This window comes from Ambystoma mexicanum, chromosome 2p (assembly GCF_040938575.1).
Source record: "Ambystoma mexicanum isolate Mex_15411 chromosome 2p, UKY_AmexF1_1, whole genome shotgun sequence".
Lineage (NCBI taxonomy): Eukaryota > Metazoa > Chordata > Amphibia > Caudata > Ambystomatidae > Ambystoma > Ambystoma mexicanum.
Window position 1 is genome coordinate 636159766 of NC_090923.1, and position 25563 is coordinate 636185328.

Sequence of the window (25563 nt, forward strand, 5' to 3'; positions counted from 1 at the left end):
CTCAAAGATAGGTACCAAATAACGATACTCTCCACCTATTCCTCCCAAGCCCGACCAGTCGACACAGGAGTCCCACAAGGAGCATGCCTATCCGCCCTCCTGTTCAATCTCTACTTGATCACCCTCCCACCAATAATTCGTTCACACAGCATACTGTGCTACAACTACGCCGATGACACTCAACTAATTCTAAAACTCCTGAACTCAAAACCCAACTCCCGACCTGACCTGGCATCCTGCCTCCTTGACATCGAACTCTGGATGTCCCAAACCCACCTCTTGTTAAACCCCTCCAAAACGGAAATCATGATATGTGGTAACTCAGAACTTCTTCCGCACCCCCTTCCCTGGCCATCCGCCATGGGCAACCCACCGACCCCCTCCAACTTGGTGAAGAATCTTGGATGCACCCTTGACTCTGACCTAACACTCTCGCGCCAAGTCAACAATGTCTCGCGCCAAGTCAACAACGTCTCAAGTCCTGCCACTACCACCTTTAAAACCCTTAGGCGCATTTTTCCATATCTCTCCTTTCCCAACAGACTCTCCGGGGTCCAATTAGCCGTTATATCAAGACTGGACTACGCAAACCCCTTATACCTCGGAATCCACGCGTACCAACTGAATAAACTCCAAAGGGCACAAAACGCGGCAGCCAAATTACTACTTGCGCTCGGCCCAAGAGACCACATCTCCCCGGCCCTTAAGACGCTGCACTGGCTTCCAGTAGCCCGAAGGTTAACCTTCAAAACCTTATGCATCTCACATCGAGCACTGCATATAACTGGACCTCAATATCTTCAAGACAAGCTAAAACCCTATCACCCCCCACGCACCCTAGGATCAAGCTCAGCCGGCCTCCTAGTCATACCGAAGACAAACGCAGTCAGGTTAGGCGGATCATCATTCTCCGCCTTGGCCCCACGCTATGGAACTCACTCCCACCCCACATCCGCCTAACTGAGGACTTAACGTCTTTCCGCAAACTGCTGAAAACCTGGCTCTTCCCCTAAAACCACCCTGTCCCAAACTAACCCAAACAGACTAACAACAACTCAACGACACCACTCCAACAAACTACCTGATGCAAGAAATTGACAGCTAATAACCCCCAATATAAACTAGAAGGATAAACTGAATTAAACGAACAAACTAGATCAAAGCAATACAAATGGTTAATGAGAAGTAAATCATACGGAAACAGTAACAAGATTTAAACTCCTGAAATGGACAGAACGCATGAGGAATGAACGAAATGAATGGCATGGATGAAATAGTTAGAATGAATGAAGCAGGTGGAACAGATGAATGCACTGAGTGGAAGAGTGAATGAGTGGAAGAACAGATAACTATATAGTTCGAATGAGTGTGGAAATCGAATGAATATCTAGATCGGATGAGTGTATAGAATGGATGAACATGTCGAGCGACTGGGTGTATAGAGCGGACGAGCGTGTAGCGCAAATGAGTGCGTAAATACGGAGAAGCGAGTAGAACGCAGGACTGCGTAAACCAGATGAATGTGCAGAACGGATGAGCGTAAACCGGATAAATGTGAAGAACAGACTAGTATGTGGAGCGGATGAGTATGTAGAGTATGTAGAGCGCATGAGTGTGGCTAGCGGATGAATACGGAAGTGCAGTGAATGTGTAGATCGCCGTAGCAGATGAATGTACAGACCTGGCAAATGTATTGAGCGGATGAGTGCATAGAGCAGATGAGTGCATGGAACGGATGAGTGCATGGAGTATATGGAGAAGATGAATGTACAGAACAGATGAAAGCATAGAACAGATGAGCGTAGAGATGAATATATAGAGCAGGCTATTGCTGTTGATTGCGCGTGCGCAGAGGGGGACGAGTGCGCAGAGGGGGACAAATGCGCAGAAGGGGCGAGTGCGTAAAAAAGGTGAATTGCATAGTACGTGTGCGGGCATAAAGCAGATGAGTGCCTGCAGCGAACAAGTGCCTAGAGAGAACAGACGTGTAGCGTAGAGCGGACGAGTACCTAGAATGAATGAGCGCAGATTGCATCCAGTACTGATGAGTGCGTAGACAGGGTGAGTACGTAGAGCTGCTGAATGCGTAGAGCGTGGGGCGGACAAGAGTGCATGCGTGGGGCGGACAAGAGTGCATGCGTGGGACAGACGGGAACGCGAGAGGCGGACTGGAACATGAGGGGCAGACTGGAACGCGCGGGGTGGAATAGAGCGCGCGGGCGGGCTGGAATGCATGACTGCGTGGAGCAGACCAGAGTGTATAGACCAGACTGGGATGCATGGAGTGAATAAGAGCGCACGGAATAGACTGGAGCGCATAGTATAGCATGACATATATAGTATGGTTTGGAATGCAGAGAACGTTTGAAAGAGCATATAACCCATCATATGACACCACCACGCTTACTCTCTCCTTTACATCATCACTCAACTAGAACACAGAGATACTATGACACCATTCGGTATAACAGTTCTCATACCAACATCCGCCGCTTACTCCACATCATTCTAAGTAAACAATGCTGGTTTCACACCCCCAGCCAGGCGTTCTCCTCAGGCCTAACGCAGCCACATGCGTTCTGGATAAATCCTGCCAGAACGAACACATTCTCCTGATCTCTCGACCACCACACTTACCGCTAAGAAGCAGCTATTACACGAATACCGCACGAGCTGCACACATACCCGGTGCTCACATGCATCTTTTAACTCTCTCTACTGATCTGAACTTCAGTTCCCAAGGGCGTTCAACCTACCAGCGCCTTCAGACCATAGCAATGGTATATAAGGCGCTATATAAGTGCAAAATAACATAACATAAGACCTACACAATTGTATCTTTTCTTTATCCCCACCAGAGTATACAGTGCTTCTATGACCGTACTCCTGACACCTCCCGGCTGCTATTGCCTTTACCATTACAGCTGGGAGAGTTTTTTTGATACATATACCAAGATGATATTACAGTACACATTTAATCATAACATTGGATCGTCTACAGTGATGTTTTCTCTCATAGGTATGACCCTACATCTCCTTACTCTCGAAAAAGTTTGAAGGTTAGTACCACCAATGAGGTACATGTACAACTTTACTTACTATACAAAAGACTAGTTTTCATTGAGTCGCTCTACTTGTAACCCCATAGATGTTTACAGGCAGAGTATGCAACACTGCTTAGGGACAAATAGCTCCACAGCCCTGAAGATTGATCTTTAAGATTACGAAACGTGTTGGCAATTCCACAATCCAAGAGGAGCTTTTTTTTGGACAGATTTAGGATTCAGCAGCCTCAGGCCACTGCACAAACTTGTGTGAATGTTGTAAACACAAGCCTTTATTTGATGAATGTTTTGATTTCTGATTGGTTCTGAAATATTTGGTACAATGAACACTAAACATTTATTTGAAGAAGTGTTTGTTATATACTATCACTTTTTTTACTTTGACTATAAAAAAAGTATCTTTTTTTTTTAAGAGAATTGTTGAGACGCAATTTCCTTTGAAGTATTCAGTTACTTGAACTTTACTGTTGAAGGTTGAAATTAATAGAATGATTCTTGATCTCTTTACATTATTCTGTATTTTGATTCACTGAACTGATAACTCATACTTACCATATTGGTCTACTTTGGTTTTACCCAAGTTGGGTGCCCAAACAATCAAGACCACTGATTTGTCTGGGACTATATGTCCTCCAATGAGTGCATTATAGGACCACCGTTTGGCAACAATCGGTTTTACATATTTATTGTCGACATATAAAGGTACCAAACTGAAGAGTAGACAAAACATTTTAGGCCTATGTAAGCTATATGAAGAGGAACCCACCAAAGAGGTTGGGAAAGGTAGTGACATGGCAGTCACCCACCGCACAGCCCCCTCCCTCTGGGCTGTAACCTTCGCTGACGCGTGTCTCCAAGTTGGGACAAGACAAATAGGGAAGGAAAAGCCAGAGGCTAGGACCACTTCTACTGAGAGAACTGCAGTAAGTGTCAAAATCTGCTCCTGCCTCCCTCCTCACATGTTTCTTCTGCAGAGTCGTCCTCCGGATCCTTCTTCTTTCTCCTGCCAATCCTCTGTTTGGTAATTTCTTTCCTTTCCTTTTTGTGAAGTAAATAGGGTCTCTCTCTGGTATGCCACTCTGTCGGTAGGAAGATCCCCAACAGAGTGAACTCCCCTGGAGTAAGCCCCAAAAGTACAGGGAAAAGCCTTCAGGCACAAAAACCCTGAGAGTCCAACCTTGATGGTCTATGATTGTTGATCAAGTCCTTTTGAGTGCGTGTAGAAGCAGGATTGGCTGATATATTCTTTAGACGGAAGAGAACAATTGATGGGACTTCCCAGGTCACTCTTCTGATACCAGAGTGAAACACAGCACCGGCAGATGAAAAGGTAGCTGGCTGGTATCACCCGATCAAAGAGCTCCAGAAGTAGCTGGATCCAAGAAGGAAGGAACAGGAAATAAAACAAGAATGAACCGAGCCGAAGAAAAAGGTAGGAAACCGAATCCTGTGAAAGCGGGTGACAGAAATGACGGAGGAATGCCAGAAAGTTAAGAAAACAATAGAAGGCTACGCGAACGAGTCGGGTAGAACAGAAAGGAGAAAGAGAGCCGCGCAAAGCGGCGAAAGGGAGAAAGAACACGGAACAGAAGCTAGGGCAAGGCAAGAAGGACAGAAGCACAGAGTGCTGAAAGAGAGCTTTATCGCAAGCGATAAGGAGTGTGTCTGCATGGAAAGAATCCAAGGTGCAACGCGCCAAGGCACTGATGTTGTGAGAGTATAAACCTGGCGGTATACATCTTGGAAAACACAACTAGACCGTTGCTAAAGGAACAGCGGAAACGTGATGGAACGCTTTAATGGCGCCGCCAGCTTTCCCATAGCTTCCAAGAGGGCATGACAGTATAACCTCTCTTTCTCGGTGGTCCTCCTGGCTTCCCTGGGTACCGCCTATGGAATCTCCTAAGGAGAAGAGGAACATGAATGTTAGTCCTGGGTTTCCGCGTACGTTCTTCTTCGGAGAATCCTTTACAATGCACCAAATATTGAAGCACCCTTCTCTTGTATCTGGAATCTACCAGATAGGAGACCTCATATTCCTCTTCTTTGGGAGGAGTGGAAAATTCAGGCTTGGCTATCTTACGAAGGTAAGGATCACAATGGTATTCCTTCAATAAAGAGGAATGAAACACTGGGTGTATTCTTTTCATAGAAGCTGGTAAACTAAGGCGGAACATCACAGGATTTACACGTTCTTGAATAAGGAAAGGGCCAATGAATCGGGGTGAGGACTTGCCTCTTCTAATCCATCGAGGTAGGAATCTGGTAGACAGCCACACTCGTGTGTCCTTATCCCAAGAAGGATTTGGTTGTCTTTTCTGATCTGCATTCCTCTTGTAACCCCTTTTACTTGCTTCAGTGCTTCAATGGCTTGTTTGTGGGTCTCCTTGATGGTGTCTAGCAGATGCTCAATCGATTGTATCTTAGAGGAAGTTGGCAGATTCAAAGGTATGTGCCTGGGGTGGAAACCATAGGTACACTGAAACGGGCTCATCCTTATGGCAGTATGTATTGTATTATTGTAGGTGAATTCTGCCATGGGAAGATGACTGTTCCACTGATCCTGCTTATGACAACAAAAACAACGTAAATATTGTTCCAAGGTGGCATTCAACCGTTCGATTTGGCCAGTACTTTGAGGATGATGTCCAGAAGAGAGAGCTTGTTGATTCCCAGTTGTTTACATAACGCAGACTAAAAGGAGGACATGAATTGAGATCCACGATTAGATACAATGGTTACAGGGAGTCCGTGCAGGCGGACAATGTCCTTGAGAAAAAGGGCTGCGGTCTTTTGCGCTGAAGGAAGACCAGGCAAAGGAGAAAAATGGCCTAATTTAGAGAAGGTGTCTACAGTCGCCATTATAGCCGTGCAACCATCAGAACTGGGGAGGTCCACAATAAAATCAGTAGAAATAGGTGTCCAAAGTTGAAAAGGGAGAGTATCCTGCTGTAACAGCCGAACCGGCTTACTCGTCTCGTGTTTACCCAATGCACATGTTGGGCAGGTAGAAACATAGACTGCCACGTCTCTCCGCATTCCTGGCCACCAGAAGTATCGTGATAAGGGGTCGGTGGTTGCCTTTTACCCTTATGGCCGGCGCAAGGAAGGTCATGACACCAGGCTAGGGCTTGATCCTGGGGAGTCTTGGTTGGCATGAACAGTGCTTGTCACTATGTTGTTCACCATGGCAATCATTTCCTTACCAGCAAGCAGCTTTTCGCCTCTATGAGGCGAGTCAAACAGGTTGCCTTTGCTTCGGGGCAGTGCGTCGGCTAGGATGTTTTCTTTGCCAGGCATGTAAGTAATATTGAAATCAAACTGGGGAAAAAAAATACGCCCAGCGGGCATGGCGTGCATTGCGACACTCGTCTGTTGAAGGATACGGAGATTTCGATGATCGGTCCTTACCGAAAAAACGATGCAAAGCTTGTTGAAGAAGGTGACGCCATTCTTCACATGCCTGGCTTATGGCTAGTAGCTCTTTCTCTATCACTGGATAGTTGAGTTTGCTAGCGGTCAAGGCCCTCGAGAGATAAGCTATAGGGTGTTCAAACCCATCATCCCCTTTCCGAAGAAGAACTACCCCAATAGCTCCATCTGAGGCATCCGATTTGCCCACAAAGGGAAGACGCTGGTCTGGTTGCCTGAGGATGGGTGCAGTGGTGAATGCCTGCTTCAGATGGGTAAATGCCCTCTCTGCCTCGAGGCTCCACAGAAACGGTACTCCCTTCTTCAGTAGGGCGGTAATGGCCAACACCTTGTCAGAATAATGTGCAATAAACAGTCGGTAAAAATTAGCCAATACTAAAAAGCGCTGGATGTCCTTGACAGTCTTTGGAGTGGGCCATTCTTGTATTGCCCGAATCCTGGATGGATCCATCTGAATACCATTGGCGGAGAGTATGAAACCCAAGTAGGGAATAGAAGAGACTTCAAACATACACTTCTCATGTTTGGCATAAAGATGATTCCGTCGAAGACGGGAGAGGACTTCTCGCACATGCTTGTGGTGTTCGGTTGTAGAAGATGAAAACACCAAAATGTCATCTAAATATACCACCACACAAACAAACAATAAATCAGAAAACAGTTTGTCCATGAATATCTGGAACACTGCAGGGGCATTGACCAGACCGAAAGGCATGACCGTTTACTCAAAGTGGCCTAGGGGGAGTTCTGAATGCTGTCTTCCATTCGTCTCCAGATCTTATGCGCAACAGATGGTAAGCGCCCCTAAGGTCTAACTTCGTAAAAATTGAGTCCCCCTGAACAGCTTTCAGAATATCCTTGATCAGTGGCATGGGATAGCGATCCTTGATGGTATGTTGATTTAGCCCAGGATAGTCAATGCAAGGTCTTAACTTGGAGGATCCTTTCTTCGGAATAAAGAAAAGTGAAGCCCCTGCAGAGGATCTTGATTCACGTATGAGGCCATGCTTCATGTTTGTCTCTAGGTAGTCTTTGATGCCTTGACGTTCAGGAATGGAAAGTGGGTACATCCTACCAAACTGAATGGAGGCTCCTGGTATGGTTTCTATGACACAATCTTCTGCTCTGTGAGGAGGAAGGAGGTGATGAGCCTTGTCTTCAAACACTTCAAGAAATTCTTGATAATGGAAGGGCACTGAACTAACCATGACTGGCTTACCTTCAGACTGCACCCCCTGGAGGGGTACTAACTTAGGAAGGCCCAAGCAGTGATCGCTGCAGTAGGAAGATGCAAAAGCAACAGTATTCTCTGCTCAGTCGATGGAAGGGTTGTGACGACAGGGCAAAGGCATACCCAGAATGATAGGGAAATGGGCTGCTTTGATGAGGTTGAATACGACTTCCTCTTGATGTTGGAAGATAATGGCTCTTAGTGGCGGTGTCTGGAAACAAGCATCCACTTACCTAAGTGAAAATCATTGCGATGCAAGGAGCTCCAGTGCGGACCACAGTAAAATCTTCCTGTCATAGCAGAACTTGCCACGCCCAGAGCTATAAAGCTTCAGTTGTTATGTATGATGGTGTAGCGCATGTCTGAGGTGCGAGTAGTCTGGAATGAAACTCGGACAAAAGTTAGCCATGATTTTGGTTAAAGACATTTTTTTTTTTAAAGATTTTATTGAATTTTACAAACAATCAAACAATATAAACCAAAGAAACAGTGCATGTTCCAGCAGTTTCATTACACTTTTCTTAATTTCTAACCACTACTCCCTCTAACCCACCCCCCTTGCAAGTCAATTGCATTAAACCTTCAGTTTCCGCATCCTGTGGTTCTGTCTCCTCCTCTACAGGCACAGCCGGGTCAGCTAATGACCCAAACAGTTCGGCTATCAGTGATTTCCAGAGCATCAGGGACTCATTCTCCCCCCCCACCACCCCCCTCCCAGTGCCACACGCTTCTTGCCATGCCATGGTTTCGGCCTCTGCCCATTTTTGCAAGTCTTTCCACCACACCTCTATCTTCGGCACATGGCATGACTTCCATCCCATGGCAATCCTTCTTTTTGCGAGCACATAAGCCAGGTCCCTCAGCTTACTTACATGCCTGAGCTTCTGTGGTCTGGGGAACCCCCCCCCCCAGCAGACAGGCCCACACCATATCCACTACTATCTTGACCCCTCTTTCTTCCAGTTTCTCTTTCACTCCCCTCCAGAATCTCTCTCTGATCGTGCATGACGAGAACATATGCACCATGCCCGCGTTCTCCTCATCACACTTGGGGCATGCTTGTCATCCTGCATTTTGAAACCTCGATCTCCTCCAAGGCGTCATATAGGCTCTGTGTGTTCTGTACAGCTGTATCTGTTTCAGCCTTGCGTTTCTAGACACCTTCTTATGATACCCTTCCACCCGTTCCCACATTCCATCTCCCATTGGGGCCCCGACCTCCATTTCCCTGTCTAATCTCAACTGCGTGACCTCCTTCCCCACTTTAGACATCAACATCTCATACAGTCTGGAAATCTCGTGGCCCCCCTCAGCTATGTCATATATCACGTCCATGGTGGCGTCTAATTCTTCCGCCAACACAGTTTCGGGCCATATTCGCTTAATCCTCTGCACACTCTATGATACGTGATGTACTGGCCTTCGTGCAACCCAGTTTCTTCCCGCAGCCCCTCAAAAGTAATACTTGAGCCCTCCTGCCAAATATCACCCATCGTTGCCACCCCAGCCGGTTCCCAGTGGGTCCGGAGTATCATTCGCAACTGAGCGTCTGCCCCCGTCAATACAACCAATGGTATCTGCAGTGAGCATGGGGACGGGTCCTCCATCTTTTGGCATGTCCTGCGCCACACCTTCCACCCCAGTAGCATCATTTTAGGGCGCCCCACCATTTCCGCCCTGTGTACCCACATCATCTCTTTCAAATAAAAAGGTGCACAATCACGCCCAAACAGCCTAAGTTCAGAGGTCTCTTCATCAGAGAGCCATTTGGCAACATACTGCTACTGGCTTGCCGCATAGTACGCCTCATAGTTGGGCAGCTTTATTCCTCCTTTGTCATGGAAGTTCTGAAGCTTCCATAACCCCACTCTGTTTCGCGTGCCATGCCACAAAAAGTCCCTACACATGCTAATCAGTTTGGTGAAGAACTTCTTAGCAATCAAGTATGGTATGTTCCCGAAGTAGTGTAGGAGCCTCGGCAGGACCACCATCTTTAGCATTGCTCCCCGCCCCATCATCGCCAAAGGCAGCTTTGCCCAAAACTGCATGCACTTCTCAATTTTCTTGATGGCTACTTCTGTATTACACCTATGCTCTTCCTCCACGGTGTGATATACGTCTATCCCCAGGTACCGAAATGTACTAACCACCCACGGTACCTGCAATACCGGTAACCTCTCCGTTGGAATCCCTATGTACCCCCCCCCCCCCCCCCCAATGGGAACAAGCTAGACTTCTGGGGGTTCACCGCTATGCCGGACAGCACTGCGTATCTCCCGAGCACTTCCAAAATGTACTGGAGGTTTTCTTCTGGGAATCGCACGTACAGCAGCATGTCATCTGCATATAGGGAGATCAAATGCCGCTCCCCTTTCACCTCGATGCCTTTGGTGTCATATTGCTGCCTCAGATATATTGCCAGAGGTTCCAGGGCCAGTATGTAGAGCATAGGAGACCACGGGCATCCCTGTCTAGTGCCCCTGCTGAGCTGCCACCTCTCTGATATCACAGATCCTGTCTTAACTCTAACCAGCGGTTTGCTATATAACATTATTGCCCGCCTCACATATCCAGGCCCTAACCCGTAGTGCTTCAGGGCCGCCAGCAGCCATGGCCACTTGACAAAGTCGAAGGCCTTAATCGCATCCAAGGACACGATTGCCATTTCCTCATCACTTTCTCTGCCAAACTCAATGATTCTCTGGAGTCGCCTATGATTATTGGTAATGTTTCTTTGGGGCACATAACCCGTTTGATCCGGATGTATTAATTTGCTAATGACCCTCTTCAGTCTATTCGCTAGGACAGCAGTTAATATCTTGCCGTCTTGATTCAGCATTGACAAGGGTCTAAAGGAACCACAGCTGTGTCCAGGTTTATTAGGTTTGGGGAGAGGTATTATGACAGCCTCTCTCAGTGACTCCGGTAAGCGTCCCATCTCGAACGCTTCGTTTATCATCTCTAGCAGCGGGGGGGGGGGGCCTCTTCTATGTATACTTTGTAAAATTTGCTTGGGAGCCCATCTGTCACTGGGGTTTTACTGGTAGGCAGCTGCCTCACCACCTCCCCCAATTCTTCCAGAGTGATCGGGGTATCCAATTCCTCTCTTTCCTCCTCGCTTATCTTGGGCAACCCCATATCCTCAAGCGTTTCTTCCGTCATAGCACGGCTACTTTCCCCATCTTCTCCGTATAATACTTTATAATAATCCACAAACGCTTGATTAACTCCCTCCTGGGTATCCTCTACGCTACCGCCTTCTCTCTCTCTATAGTTCTGATTGTGGCTCTGGGGATCTCGCTCTTATATAACCACGCCAAAAGTCTCCCCGGTTTATCACCTCCCGCATGCTGTCTCTCTATGTATTTTTTATAATTAAGGTTACACAATCCCTCCCAATATTCTGCACATTTTTGCTGTAGCTTAAGTATCAATTCTAGCTTCTCCACTGTATCGTCTCCGGCCTTTAAGGCCTCTTCTAATTTTACTTCTGTCTCCCGCAGTCCAGCCGAAACCCCACCTTGTAAGCCCTTGGATTTCGCCATGGCCGCACCCCTCATGACAACTTTGAAGGCCTCCGTAGCAGAGTCCACGCTCCCAGTATTCGTTTCAAAATAATTTACGATCTCCTCCCTCAAATCCTCTCTAAAGAAGGGGTCCCGCAACGCCTCCGCTCGTAGGCGCCATGTCGGGATCCTCGCTCTTGGGGGGTGGGGGGGCAGTATTGCCACGCAAGAATCGGGGGCGAGTGGTCTGAGAGGACCCTGGCCCTGTACTCTGTGTGCAAGCTTCACTATCATTTCAGGTGATGCGAAGACATAATCCAGCCTCGTTGATAACTGCTGTGGGGCCACACTCTCCATGCATCTTCCAACCCAAAGTCATCCAGCAATGTCTGTAGCACCCTGGCTGCAGGGGCCGATCTATCCAATTTCCTTTCCGATCTGTCCACCCTCGGGTTCAATACGCAGTTGAAGTCCCCTCCCCAGATCACCGCGCTTCCTACACATGCGCTCAGGTTCGCACTCGATGTCCTAATGTACGCTGCTGTGTTCTGGTTCGGGGCATACGTGTTAACAGTACTTATCTCCCTATTCTCCACCAGTCCCCTCAGCATTACCATCCTCCCGTCTGTCTCAGCCACCTCTTGCAATCGCTGAAACGGGACATGTGGCGCCACCCATATAAGTACTCCTCTTGCGTAGGCAGAGTAAGAAGAGCCAACCAACACCACCTTCCCACGATCATGTCCATCCTCTCTCGTGTAAGGTGGGTTTCCTGCAGTAATGCAATATCTTTTTTCTGCCTTCGCAGGTACAACATAACCTTGTTCCTTTTTAAGTAGCTATTAAGCCCCCGCACATTCCATGTAAGTATTTTAAGGTTCCCCATGGCCTGTTGTAGTCCCATTCCCTCTCCCCCAGGTGCAGTTTGGTTTTGAATTCCAATCCAATCTGTATAGGCTCGCATCCCATTCTAAATTCCCTTTAACCAAAAACACACCAAACTTCCCACTCACCCTCCCCCCCACCTCCCGTCCCTTCCCCAACATCACACCCCCCAACTGTTGCCCAGCTCCATCCCTGGATCTCAGGCTCCCCCGCATCTAGTTCTTTCTGGCTCTCGCCTGTACTCGAAGCTCCGAAGGGTGAGGCCGCCCTAGTGGCCAACCTACTATAACTACAACTATAAATCGGGGGTAGGGTGCTTTCGCCCCACCGCTCCTATATCACATCGGATAACTACACATTGCTATACAATATGTACGCGCCACTATATTCCAGTGCATCAAGTCCATTACACTCAGCTGTATATTATCGAATATCGGCCTCCTACAGCCGCGCCCATTGTTCTTAGCCTTCACCTAGGCGCCCCTGGGATGTTCACACGCCGCCTTAACAGTATGCACACCGTTTCCCAGTCACTTATCGCGTCCATCGTGGGTCTCTTCCGTGTCTTGTTCCGGGCAGCCCCGCAGATCCAGCCATGTCGTTGCTTCCTCCAGAGTGTCAAAAAAATACATTTTGCTCTTGTGCACCACCATCAATTTCGCAGGGTACAGAAGCATATATTTTATCCCAGCTGCCCGCAGCCTCCTTTTGATGGTTACATAGCTGTACCGTTGCCTCTGGACCAACATAGTATAATCCGGGTACGCCGTGATGGTGCTCGAGGCCCTTTCGATTGTTCCGCCTTTTCGGAAGTACTCCAGTATTTTCTCGCGGTCTTTGTAGTTCAATATTTTGGCGATTATCGCTCGTGGAGGGGCCCCTGGTCTCGGCTTCCTCATAAGGGCTCTGTATGCGCGCTCCGCTGCAAATCCCTGCGAGTGTGTGCCAGCCCCAATTCCTTGTAGGAGTAAGTTCTCGATGTAGTTAGTCGGGTCCTGGCCCTCTTCACCGTCCGGCAAACCCACCACGCGGATGTTGTTTCTCCTCGCTCTCCCTTCCGCTTCTTCTGCACGAGACTCCAAGTTAGCCACCTGTTGCTTAAGGACATGGATCTCCTTTGCATTGTTGGTGCTGGTGTCCGTGTTAGTTTTCACCGCACCTTCCAGGCTGCTTGTACGTTCCGCCAGCCCCCTGACATCTTCTCTCAGCAGTGAGACTTCAATGCCCACTGCTTCAATTTTAGCCTCCAGGGAAGTGCGCAGATCCAACATCGCAACCCCCAAGAGTCTTTCAGCTCCGTAATGGCCTCTAAAATCAAATCTGATGATTATCAGCCGCTGTGGTGCCCTCAACTGGTGCCATCGGGCCTTTGGGTGCGATGGCCGCAGGGGACTGTTGTGTTTTGGCAAAAATATCCATTGTGGGTTGTTTGTTCTTATTCTTGCCCACGGCCCCTCACGCCGACATTTTCCAGCCTTCGTAGGGCCTCTCTATCACGATTCAGCGTCCGCGTGTCCCCCCGACTGTCTTTTCCTCTATTATCGGCTGTTGTGATGATCTTCAGGCAGTCCGCCACCTCTCGCCGCAGCTTGTTGCTCATCAATGCCGAGCGAACGCTTCTCGTGCCTGTCGTGGTGCGGCCTATCTTTTCACACCTCCGCTGCCCTCGGGCTCCTGCCGTCCAGGTCAGCACCCAAGCCTTCGCGACCCAAGGCTCACCGCCACAGGGGTTTAGCTCCGTCTCCACTTCGCCATCGTCATTCTTTTCCCGTGGCCGCCGCCTCTATTCGTCCTCTTCGGGTGCTCTAGTTTCGTTTCCTTTGTCGTCGGCCATCTGTGTGACAATGGACCGAACAGCCGCCGTCGTTCGCCGAGCAATTCCACCAGAATCCCACTTACGATTCTCTCGGTCTTTGTACAGTGAGCAGAACACACGTTCCCATGCATGTGTGATCAATTCTGGAACCAGTGGCTCGGATCCTCCGGAGCTGCACGGGAAGCGCGTCCTACTCCATGGCTGCCCAAGCCACGCCCCCCGGTTAGACATTTATTGAAAATGAAAGGGGTGGGAAAATGCCTCTGACCCTGCTTTAAGAGGAATTTCCCTATCTAAAACAAAAACTAAGGATCTGTCTGTGTCAGAATGTCCGAAACAAAACTGTCCCGTGTCCCAACTTAATATAAACTTAATACTAAGGTGAAAATGGAAATGTCTTTAACCTTTGGTGCTTTAGAAAAAGTGTTCATAAAGGAAGCATAAATGGTTGCAAAACTAACATTCTTCAAGGATGAAGGTTCTGGCTCCAGAGGGTGGTTCCCTTCCCCTGGATTCCTCTTTACTCTCTGATGTTTCACAAACAGTTCCCTGTGTCATTCTTGGCCCACAACAATACTGACCAACAAAATTGTTTGGCTTTGTAAATCTGTCTAGTACAAAGCTCTCAGTCCTGCAGGTCTCACCCCGGCTGTGGGCTACCTGCTGTCGGTCCTCCTCCCTCTCTCCAGTCGAGTCCGTGGGGGGAGCACACCAGCGACTTCAGAGCGCAGCATCTGATTCACCCACTGTCATCACCTACATTCCCCGTGCAGGTCTAACACCTTCCACACGGCTCACTGGAGGCAGAGCTGCTCACCGATCGACGGGAATGCAGCATTCTGGATAGCAGGAGTGCAGCCTCAGAGCGGGTGCAATTGCCACGCCCCGCCGACAGTCCAGCAGAGTTGTTTGCCGGTCAGTGGGGGCTCCGTGCCCGGACAGCAGGTGTTCAGACTCCTTGCGGGCGAGTCACGTTGTAGCCCAGTGCTCTTATTGTATCCGTGTTGGGCTCTCCTTCTCGCCACGTTGCCTTTCCTCTGCGGGCCACGCACAGCAGCCACCACAAAGATCTCAGTATAGAGGTGAGCTGAAGCCTCTGAAATGCTCAGGAGTGAGCACACATTCTTCTGCAGCTAATCCCACATAATCAGACACAAAGGCAAGTCAGGAAACGGCAGGATGAATACTGGATTTGTTTGGAGTATGTGAGAGCTCATAAGCTCATGGCCATCTTGGCTGGGCTCTCTAACACCACCCTGGAGGAGGATTGTTACAAGCTTGTGCAAGGTGAGGTATTGTTTGGTGAGAGATAGTTGTACTTGCATGTGAGCGTGTTTTTAAGGTGAGTAAGACTAAGGGAGAGGGTAGGCGTGAGGGTGGTTGTGAAGGTGACCTGAGAAGGTGTGGGTAGAAAGTAGAGTGGAGTGGAGTGGAGTAGTGTAGTACTAGGGAGGGGAGAGTGGGAGAAAGAGGAGGTAGTTTCAAGAGTGAGGGAGAAGACCAACTGAGGGACAGAGAAGAAGAGGGGGGAAGAACAGGGGGGTAAGAAGAGATATAACGGATCGAACAATAGGGAAAGGAATAATTGATACTGGAGGGAGTCAGCTCGGTAAGACCTTTTGCCTTTAGGCCATCACAGCTAGGCATTCGGATATTAGATAGTAGGGGTTACCGATCTCTATAGACATCTTGGAATTTATTGGCACCTGGGTCAGGGAAAGAAAAGGCCATTGTAGACGAGTGTGTTACTGCCCTTAGCGAGCCTATTTTTTTATCCTTTCAGTAAAATAAAAAACGTAAACTGCCCTTGAGAGTTGTTTATTCTTGAGGCCATCTGCAACATATCAAGTGACATAATAGAACTTCACGCAACAACACCAGCTAGAATAACAAAACTAGCATTATGTGAAAGAAAATTAAGGTGGGGTGAGGGGGAGACTGCATGAATAACCAAAACAAATACAAAAAAGGAGAAAAAACTAAAATAAAACAAAATGAAATTCAGTTGCAAGGTCAAAATTGGGAAGGGAAAAACAAAAACACTGGGGTGTACATTGGAAAGCACAACTCCATGTTAACACTTGGCAGAGCTGCTTATTGGAAGAAGACAAAAAGGTCCTAGCACACCAACATTGTAAAACCTATTCCATCAATTTAACATGACCTCACCACAGGTATTCACTTTTCCCCACTCAGTTTAGGTTTCTTCGCATCATTGTTTGCCATATCAAGTTTTCTTGCCCTTGTGCAACATACCGAAAGGCATAGCAGCCCACATATTACACCATACTCCCAAAATGCACTCTGCAGTTATTCCCACAGAACTACAATTCCCAGAATGTACTATGCTCTCAGTGAAGATTACTGGAGAGTACTATCCCCAAATGCATTGCCGCTCACTTAATAAATATACCTCCACAACACTGTGTCCCTCAAACTAGCTGGCCTCCATTAGTACAGATGCCTTAACGGACAAGACTTTGATAGTTCCTATAGATTTTTACCTAACCAATTCCTTGTGTGCATTATTATTAAAAGTCAACTGTTCTGACATCCATACTTATTGAGTCTACAGTCATTGATCTCTCGTACTTCAGTAACCACTGCTTCAACATCGAAGTTTGTCAATGCTGCTACACTCACAGAGGGGGACAAGAACCCTTTTCATTTTTGCTGTCAAATGTTGACTTGTTTTGTTTTTATTTGTGTGGGGCAAGTGACATGCAGTTTGTAAAGTCCCTCTCTGTGAATGTTTTTGCTTTAGCGTACACCATGGGGTTGAACATTAACGCACACAAATTAGAATTCCTACATCAACGGCAAATTCACACTTATCTTTTTGCAAGCCTCATTTCATGCTTTCTTTTCTGCTACAGCACTTCTAGTAGCTTTTAGTAAGGAAAAAAGACTAGATGTAATCGCTAATGCACGACATAATTGAGTAAAAATTGCACTTTGTTTATAAATGACTTCTTTTTTTTGTCATTTTATTTTTTTAAACATAGATCTCGAACACAACCTCTTCTCTTGTGCTATCCTACAGCCTGTCTTCAGAAAAAGGAGAGAATGCAACCAGCTAACGCCTCAAACTGTCCGACGGAGGGAAAGGTGGGTTTAGTGTAGTAGTCCTCATTTAAAAGCTACTTATATAGAACATCAAATTGAATTGCCATCATGGAATAGCTCACAAGATTGGTATGTGAATCTTTTCGGGAAGATCCTGTATTATAATGAGCATTTTGTGTATTGTCAATTTTAACATCTTTTTTTTAATGATCGCTCAAAATGTTTCATTATGCACATGACAAAAATCATTAGAACATGAAAATACCACATGGGCACCTTGACCAAACAACGAGAAGCTTCAGGGTAATTATGTACACAGTAACCAATTCATGGTGTTTGGAGAAACCTTCAGGAATATGACAAGTGTAAACAATGAAGCCATTATGAGTTCAGTTAACTTCGGTAGCCTAATGATCTGGAGGGTTAACAATCACCAAACGCAGTTGGAATGAAGCCCAAATATCACAAGGCCATTGTTGAGCAGCCAGTGGGCAGCAGCATATACCCTTGCATTCATTGCACCACTTTAAGTCATGGATCCATCTAGTGCATAACAGCAGTTTAGCCTTCTTTCCAGGTCAGTAGAATACAGTGCTTGGCCAGTAGGAGCGCACAGAATCGATTTGGAGAGTGCCTTATTAGGTTTATGAACCCACCCAGAACACAGTTGAGAGTTGTGGCTGGTAAGGAGAGACCTGTTCTTCTTCAATTTTAAATATTAAGCAATAAGATGTTTTGGCAACTTGACTTATGGCAGAGTTGGCTTGTGAGAAGGGTCTCTTCTCCCCCTGCCGTCCCGCCCCCTTCCTGGGTGGAGGACTAGCAGAGCACTCAGACACTCAGGCTCGTGGTTAAGGGCCCTACATTTGTATCTGTGTTGAGTGTCTCGACTTTCTCCCTCTCTGTGAGCTGCCGTGAAAGCATGGAGGATGGCGCTCTGTTTGAGGACATTTTCCTGGCATTTTTCGTCTCATAACCTACCTAGGAAATTGAGATGTGTTTCCTATTGTTAAAAACACAAAAAAGTAAAATGCAACACAATCCTTTCTTATAAAATCCTTGTTTCCAATAACGAAAGGAGAAAAGATTGATAGCGGATGAGCCTACTTTTTCTTCTCCTTTCCCCTTTCCTCCAAGGAGCAATTTTGTGAGTTCTCCCTTCTACACACACAGCACAATCTCATCCAATTTCCTTAGTATTCTCTAAATGCTTTGAAACTTTGCCTTCCCAGAACGAAGCATTTCTCTTTATATAGTGTTGATTTTTCATTTAAAAACTGCATAGGGCGTGCATTACCCTGTATTCAACATATTATGAAGGATTTTTAGAACCCACCCTAGGGGAGGGTTCTGAGGGCCACCTTAGTTGATGAAAAGGGTAATTCACACTTCTGTCTAGCCAAACGCTGTCAAGGTAAGATTAAACTCAGCAGTAAGGCAAGACTTCAGGAGTTCTAAGTCTGGTCTATTAGTACAGCTAAGAAGTTGTAGAGGAGAAGCACTATTGGTTATACTAATAGTAAGGTATTCCGTTTATATATAGACTCCAGGTGTATCAAGTTTCTGATGAGTGGTAATAAACACTTCTGGTGCATGTGGGTATAGTCCCCGGGCCTATGGAGACTTAAAACAACTTTTGTACAAACTAGCCTGTTGGTGCCAACAGGTAACCCATTCGCACTCCTGTCGGACAAAGTCCCTTTGTGTTTTTCATGCAGGTGAATTTAAAGAAATTATATTTTATAAAAAACAAAGCTTAAACATATAATTTCACAAATTCATTTCAATATCAAGAAGGCTCACATGAAACCAATATTTTTTATTGTCGGGGTGTTGCCACACCCAGTTTCTTGGTTTTAAAGTAAAGATTACACCAAACATTTAATACTGGAAAACTTTACAAATCCAAAGGAGAGTATATATCACTTCTCCTCTACATAAACCACTGTATTCTTACAGACAGTCAACTTTAACTCAGTTGTTAAATTTTGCCAACGCATTTCGGATATTCAATATCCATCCTCAGGGCTTTGAGTTGTCTTTCTTAAAAAAAATCTACATTCACATCTTCATCTGTATGCCTCAGACAGGGTCAAGAAACCTTGTGTGTGAGTACAACCCAGCCTTCACCAGTTGGACTCCCACTGGGTAGTCCTTCACGTCCCGAGAGAGCTCCAAGGACGCAGGCAGTCCAATGCGTATGATGATTGGGAGGTCTGCAGGAGCAGACTGGTGCACAGCAGTGTCAAGAGGAGGAAGGAACGCAGAAGGCATCTGAGAACGCTGTTGCACAGCCACAGGGAGAGCAAGACACCGGAGAAGCCAAACTGAATGTCTGCCATCCCAGGCAGCCCTGGTGATGTGCCAAAACACCCAACAAGTTAGAGGTTGGCACGTGAGACCCAGAGGGGACACGGGCGGCTTACCAAGTGGGCTCATGCAGTAGTCCCTAGGCCCCTTTGCAACCATAATGCTTGGGTGGCACAAAAGGGGCAGTAAGCCTATCAACTTTCTCCTCATTGCATTAGTGGAAAGTAGCCCGTTGACCACCAGGCAAGGGTCGAGGACCCCAAGTACCATAAAGAGAACTTGCGAGGGAGTGTCCCTCAAGACCTTGGTGGGGATAAACCCAATGACAGCCAAAGGAGGTCCAGGGACCCTAAACAAGATAAGTCATCTTTCTCGTGGCAGTACTTGGCAAGCGAGTGAACGAAGTGGGCCAGGACAAGAAGGAAGAGAAGCCAGGGTGGCGGACCCTTCTATCACTCAGAGTTGGGTGTTGTAGGTGTGAAGCCTAATGAAAAGAAGACCAGGGGAAGAGAGTCATTCCCCCTGTTTGTAAGGAACTGATAACAAAATGCCAGGAGAAGGGGAGTCATTCTCCTGGTAACCCGGACCGGCAGCAAGGTTCAAAAGGCTTGGGGACGGGAGTAAGTACCATAGGCTATCTGAGACTGGACGTTAGGAGAAGTTAGACATTCTCATGACCCAGCAAGAAAGTATTGTGTGGAACTTTACTAGCAGTGAACGGGAGCCTCCCCCACGCCCCTCCCCCTGACAACTTGTGAGACACAACACTGTTCTAAGCTTTGGCAACTGTTTTCAACAAACCAGGAAACACAACACAGGAAAAGGGAGTCTTTCTCCTGGGAACAGAACTGCCTTATTCTTTGGTTTCTAGTGTAAGGGACAGAACAGGACGGTGGACACATTTTTGTTGACAAGACATCCTGACAGACCCCTTATCTTTAGTTGAGGCAGGGAACCCCCTCTTAGGACCAGGGATAGATAGGTTTTCTCTTGCTTTATTTTTTAAATAAATCTTTAGCCCCAAATATTCCACCTTTTGTGTCACCCTCCTTCTTCTGCACTCTTACACATAGCATAACGTTGTAGGGTTCCATTTATGTCATTGGAGGGAAAGTTGCAAATAGAAAATCTTTCCCAATAAGGTTAAACTGGAATTGTCGTGATTGGAGCAAAGCCATGGAAATGCCAGACTGAATAAATCCCAATTAATGAAGGAATCCTGTCCAGGCATACTAGTTGAATTTTAGTATGGGCATCATAGATGGTATCGTCCTGGAAACAATAAATTATGCAGTAGTACATTACAGTGCATTCTCAGTTCCAGATTCTGTCACAGATGGCTTCAAAGACTTGAGGACCAAGATATGGCGTTTAGGTGTTTTGTTTTCATTTTATTTTAATATACTTATAGCCTGACAGGCTTTGTATATACAAACCTCACACATAATACAAGTATAAAATCATCTCAAACATACAATGGATCACAATCAGTTATCATAAAACCAAACCGAAATCAATTCATAAAAATTCATACATGGAAGACTGGCAAAATGACAGATCATCTAAAATATCTACACAATTGATATAAAATGTAACCATATAAAACATAAAATTAATACTTTTTCTCTCCATCAGCATGTCCCATATGCTTTCCATTTCATCACAGATCATCATGTTGTCAAATGAATTACAGTAGCTTATCCTTAATTTATGTAAGCTTTCACACTTAATTAGGATGCGTTTTATGGACCCAATTTCGTGACAGCAACATAAACGACACAGTCGCTTATCTTTACTTAAGCAAATTTTAGGCACACATACTTCAAGGAAATTAGTGACATTAAAATTAAGTAGCAGATATTGGTGAACTATATAGCTATTTGGATATGCTACTATATAATTTGGTTTCTTTTCACGCTCTAGCCAGTATTGGACAAAATTGCCACTGTTCGTGTTGGTAGCTAACTGTATGACCTCTGTTTCACGACAATAGACATTTTAGTCTATACTTTAGCCATTTTTTTAGAGCCAATAATCCATCTCCTTTTACAGGTTGTACAAAGCCAGATTCCCAGTACTTGCATCGTGCTTTTAGCCTGCTTAAAGTTCTAAACTGTTCATGGTTGTCTAGATTCAAGAATAACTGGAAAACAATGATTGTACCATTATTTAGAATACCCAATTTCCCAAAACACATAGCTATTGTGCAATTGAAATCAACAAATATACCTTTTGTGCTCAAACTCCAAACGTAGGTATTCTATTGATAGATTATGTGGCATTCTGAATAGTAACCTTAAGATCTTTTCTTCCAGCTTACCTAACCTCAATATATAGTTTTCTCCCCATGCTTCTACTCCTTAGCGCATGCATGGGACGATTATAGTGGTATATAGCATCAATATTGTATGAATTGACCAACCACCTTATCTATCAATAAATGCACTTATGGTGTATGCACTTTTCATCTAGTTAAACATATTTGCCTCCCAGTGGGGTTTCCAAGAAAGTGTATTATCTATGAACACACCTAAATATTTGTAGGAGCTCACTATTACGATTGGTTCCAAATTGATCTTCCAGGTATATTTAGATTGGGTTTGCTTGATTTTACTAAATACTATTGCTTTTGTTTTATTGATGTTTATTCTTAACCCATTCTTGATCGCATAGATTCCCAGAGCATCAAGCATACACTGTAGTCCCTTTGGAGTGTGATCAAATAGAAGTATGTCGTCTGAATAGCGCAACCATCCCACCACCAGTGCACTTATCTTTACAGGGCGTGCTGCTGGATTGTCTAGTGCAAGATTTAGATCAACCATGTACAAATTAAATAGTGTGGCCGCCAATATACAGCCCTGCTTGACTCCCCTCTGAGTAGAGAAGGCATCAGACAGGCTACCTTATCCGTCTAGGCATATTCTAACACTAGTGTTCTGATACAGCAGCATTATCATACTCGACAGTCCTGCTGGTATATTCCAGTCTATCAATTTCCTCCACAGACGATTACGCATAAGAATGTCGAAAGCTGCACTAAAATCTATAAATGCGGCATATACAGTTAAGTTACATCTCTGCCATGCATATTCCACCGCTGTAACCAATGTCAAGATGTTATGCACAGTGGAAACTTTCTTCCTAAAGCCAGATTGGTTTGATGATAGAATGTTATTGGACGTAATCCACTCATTTAATTCATCCAACAATCTTGCAAACATTTCATCAGGAATGTCAAGCATGGCTAACATGCGATAGTTACAAGAGACCTTCCAGCATCCCTTTTTATAGACTGGCAGTATTTTACTCACTGTCCAGGATGCTGGCAGTTTACCATATTTCCCTATGTTTCCGAACAGGATATGAAGTGCTTTTGCCAAGATCTCGGGGAAAGACTTAATTAGTGCGTTACATGTCCCATCTGGACCAGCTGCTCTGGAGCTGTTTAATCTTTACTAGGCCTTTGCATGAGACTTTGCATAGCTTCCTCATTCTTCTCGTGGTCTCCCTCCTCCCTAGCCCTGGCGTCCCCACTCCACAATTGGTTGTTGAAATGAAAGACTGGAGCCAGGTAACTCCTACTGTCTGGTTCTAGCTTAATCCTGGGTGAGGGCCCAAATGATGTCTCCACTCCCTCACCCAACTTTCCCTCTCCTCTCCAATCCCTCTTCTCCTTCACCCGGTTTCCCCCTTACCCTCTCTACCAGTCTCTCACCCCTCTGATCTTTCTAGGACTGCTGTTTACCACTTCACTCTATCTTAACTCTATCAATAATACACGTCGTCCTCTCCTTTCCTCTGCTCTCTCTCTCACTCTTGAAACTACCTCCTCTCTTTCGTCCTCTTTCTTCCTCTTTCAGGTTTTAACACGGCCGTTCCTCTCGTTCTTTCCTCCTCTCCCCTCCTAGTACTTCCTCCCTCCTAACCTACAACCTTGTGGTGGATTTTGTGAGGCCAACCTATTGGGGCGAACAGGAAGACAATTAAGTCTAACGAAACGTTATCTAGGAAGGTTGAGGAGCAGCAAGGCTTAGCCTCGGGAGGTGTGTGAAAGTGGTCTAGGGCTACAATGAGGCACGTACAGAGCAATCCATTCATTCCAGTTAAACAGGTAGGTACAAAAATATACAATGATTTATAAGGCCTTTTAAAATGCATACTAAGCAATGAAACCTTCAGATCCGTATTCTCACACGTTTATCAAACCTATGTACTGTGATGAATGGTGATATAACTCTGTCCCTGGGGAAGGTCTCATCTCCCACTCCTGGACCTCCATCCTTTGGCCAGGACAAGGCAGAAGCTACCTGACTCAGACCCTACTTGAGGTGGCTCTATGCGGGAGGACCACATGGGAGGAGACTGCCTTCATGAGAGTGAGGGGGGATTCACAAAATGAAACCTGATACTCCCCCCTTTTCTTTTAGGGATATCGCCTCCATTCCCCATGCCTTGATGGCATATTGAGATAGCTCCTACAATATCCTGCAAAGGCTGCTGAAAGAACTTGTGAACATTTTACACCTAGTAAAACAGCATGTACTGAAACGAGGAATAGGACTGCCATGATGGAGGGTGTGACCCATAATGCTCAGTCTAGTGTTGTGAAGAATATGATTGCTCAGAGACATTTCCCAGCCTGGAGGCGGGAATTTAAATCAGACACTGTGAAATGAGGGAGGGATTCCTTTTCCAAGAGTCGACTTGGAAACCGATGGAAAACACAGGTTACTGTGTAGAGCAGACAGTGTCAGAATCCGGGAGCGATACCGAATGCAGGCGAGTGGAAGCGGCGAGAGAGGGTGCTGACCCAAGCACTTCTGGATGATCGAGCAGACCAGGAAGCAGAGGGGACCAAGAGCCGTGGCTGCAGAGCACTGCCGGTGAGAGGAGAGGTGCAGAGGCGAGCTCCAGACCGACCGTGTAATGAAGCGGTGCTGGTTGATAGTGGAATTACCAGACAAAGAAGGAAGTCACAGTGGGAACTGGAGGCCAGGACAGGCTTTGTTCCGACGCAAGGAGCGAGAATGCTCTGTGCTGCTGACTGGGGAAAGCTGCTCCAGTCCAGAAAATACTGAGGCAAGTACCCGAATATGTACAAGTGGCGTAAAAGAACGTGTATGTTGTTGGTGAACCCAGAGGGAAGAATGGCACACTGAAGCTGAGGCAAAGAGACCCTAAAGAGTGAATTGGTTGCAGAAAGTGGGACGAGAGTAATCCTCATGGAATTAGTGTCATCTTCATAGTTGCAGTATTTTGCTGTGAAGTAGCTTGGGGAAGACCTATGCTCCCCTTGCACTCATTGAGAAAGACAGATTAAACTCTAAAGACCTGGCAGGAGAGTATACCAGGTGCTTTGTGAGTCGGGGAACCACACCCAAGTTGTGTAATCCCAAGGAAGACCCATGCCCTTAGGATCTGAACTCAATTGAATGTGAAATAAAGCCTGGGGAAGGGAGTCATTTCTCCTGGAGTGGGTTGCGACATCAAGAGGGGAGAAGTTATCCTCTTGGGCTACAAAGAACTTGGTTATTCTTTTGAACTTTTTGTATTTGCTGGAAAGAAACCTGGGGAAGGGAGTCATTCCCTGGAGCTGTGAACATTATTTATTTGGAACTTTTGTTGGTGTTATACCTTTTGTTGAACTTGAACATTTGCTGCGTCGGGAAAATCCGAAGGAAGCAAGTTGCAGCGTGGAACGTGGAAGCTCCTGGAGGCACTGTCAGAAGAAACTCTAAAGTGGGAGGTTAGCCACGTGAATCCAGTGAGCAGACAAAGCTGCCAAGTGATGTCCTAGGCAACGCGTGAACCAGCGAACTGACGAGACGCCTATCGGACAACGAAGCAAGCTGCTGGAAAAACAGAAGACGATGTAGGATGCCAAAGCTGCTGAGCGAAGCTGGTGTGCCCATAGAGGGAAGTTGGGATGCCGGGGGCACTTTATGGTGTGTATCGCATGCCATTGGAGAAGAATTGTATGAATTTGGTGAGCCTGAACACGGGAGCTAGGGCGCCGAGACATTTATTGAGAGCAATTAAGGCAGATGTGAACGGGTTCGTGGACCAACTGTATAAAAGAGACAAATGCCAAATCCTTGAACTGTTTAACATTGAGAAAAAAGCAAAGTTGTTTCATTGATAGAAAGCCTTGGCAGGAGACATATGATATGGCATTCATAACGCGCCTGTACACAATGTTTCTAGAGAGTATTCCAGGCATAAGGATTGCGAGTCTGGGACCCACACTGA

The 25563-nt window shown here is 46.3% G+C and overlaps 1 protein-coding gene across 2 annotated transcripts in view; it reads left to right on the plus strand.

Annotated features, from left to right (window-relative positions):
• LOC138566630 (acylamino-acid-releasing enzyme-like) overlaps nt 1-25563 on the plus strand; it is a 1701869-nt gene that overhangs the window by 47462 nt on the left and 1628844 nt on the right. For both annotated transcript variants that reach the window (XM_069644170.1, XM_069644171.1), the window contains exon 2: nt 16941-17043. In XM_069644170.1, the coding sequence (XP_069500271.1) occupies nt 16941-17043 (103 nt within the window). The remainder of the gene's footprint in view (nt 1-16940; nt 17044-25563) is intronic.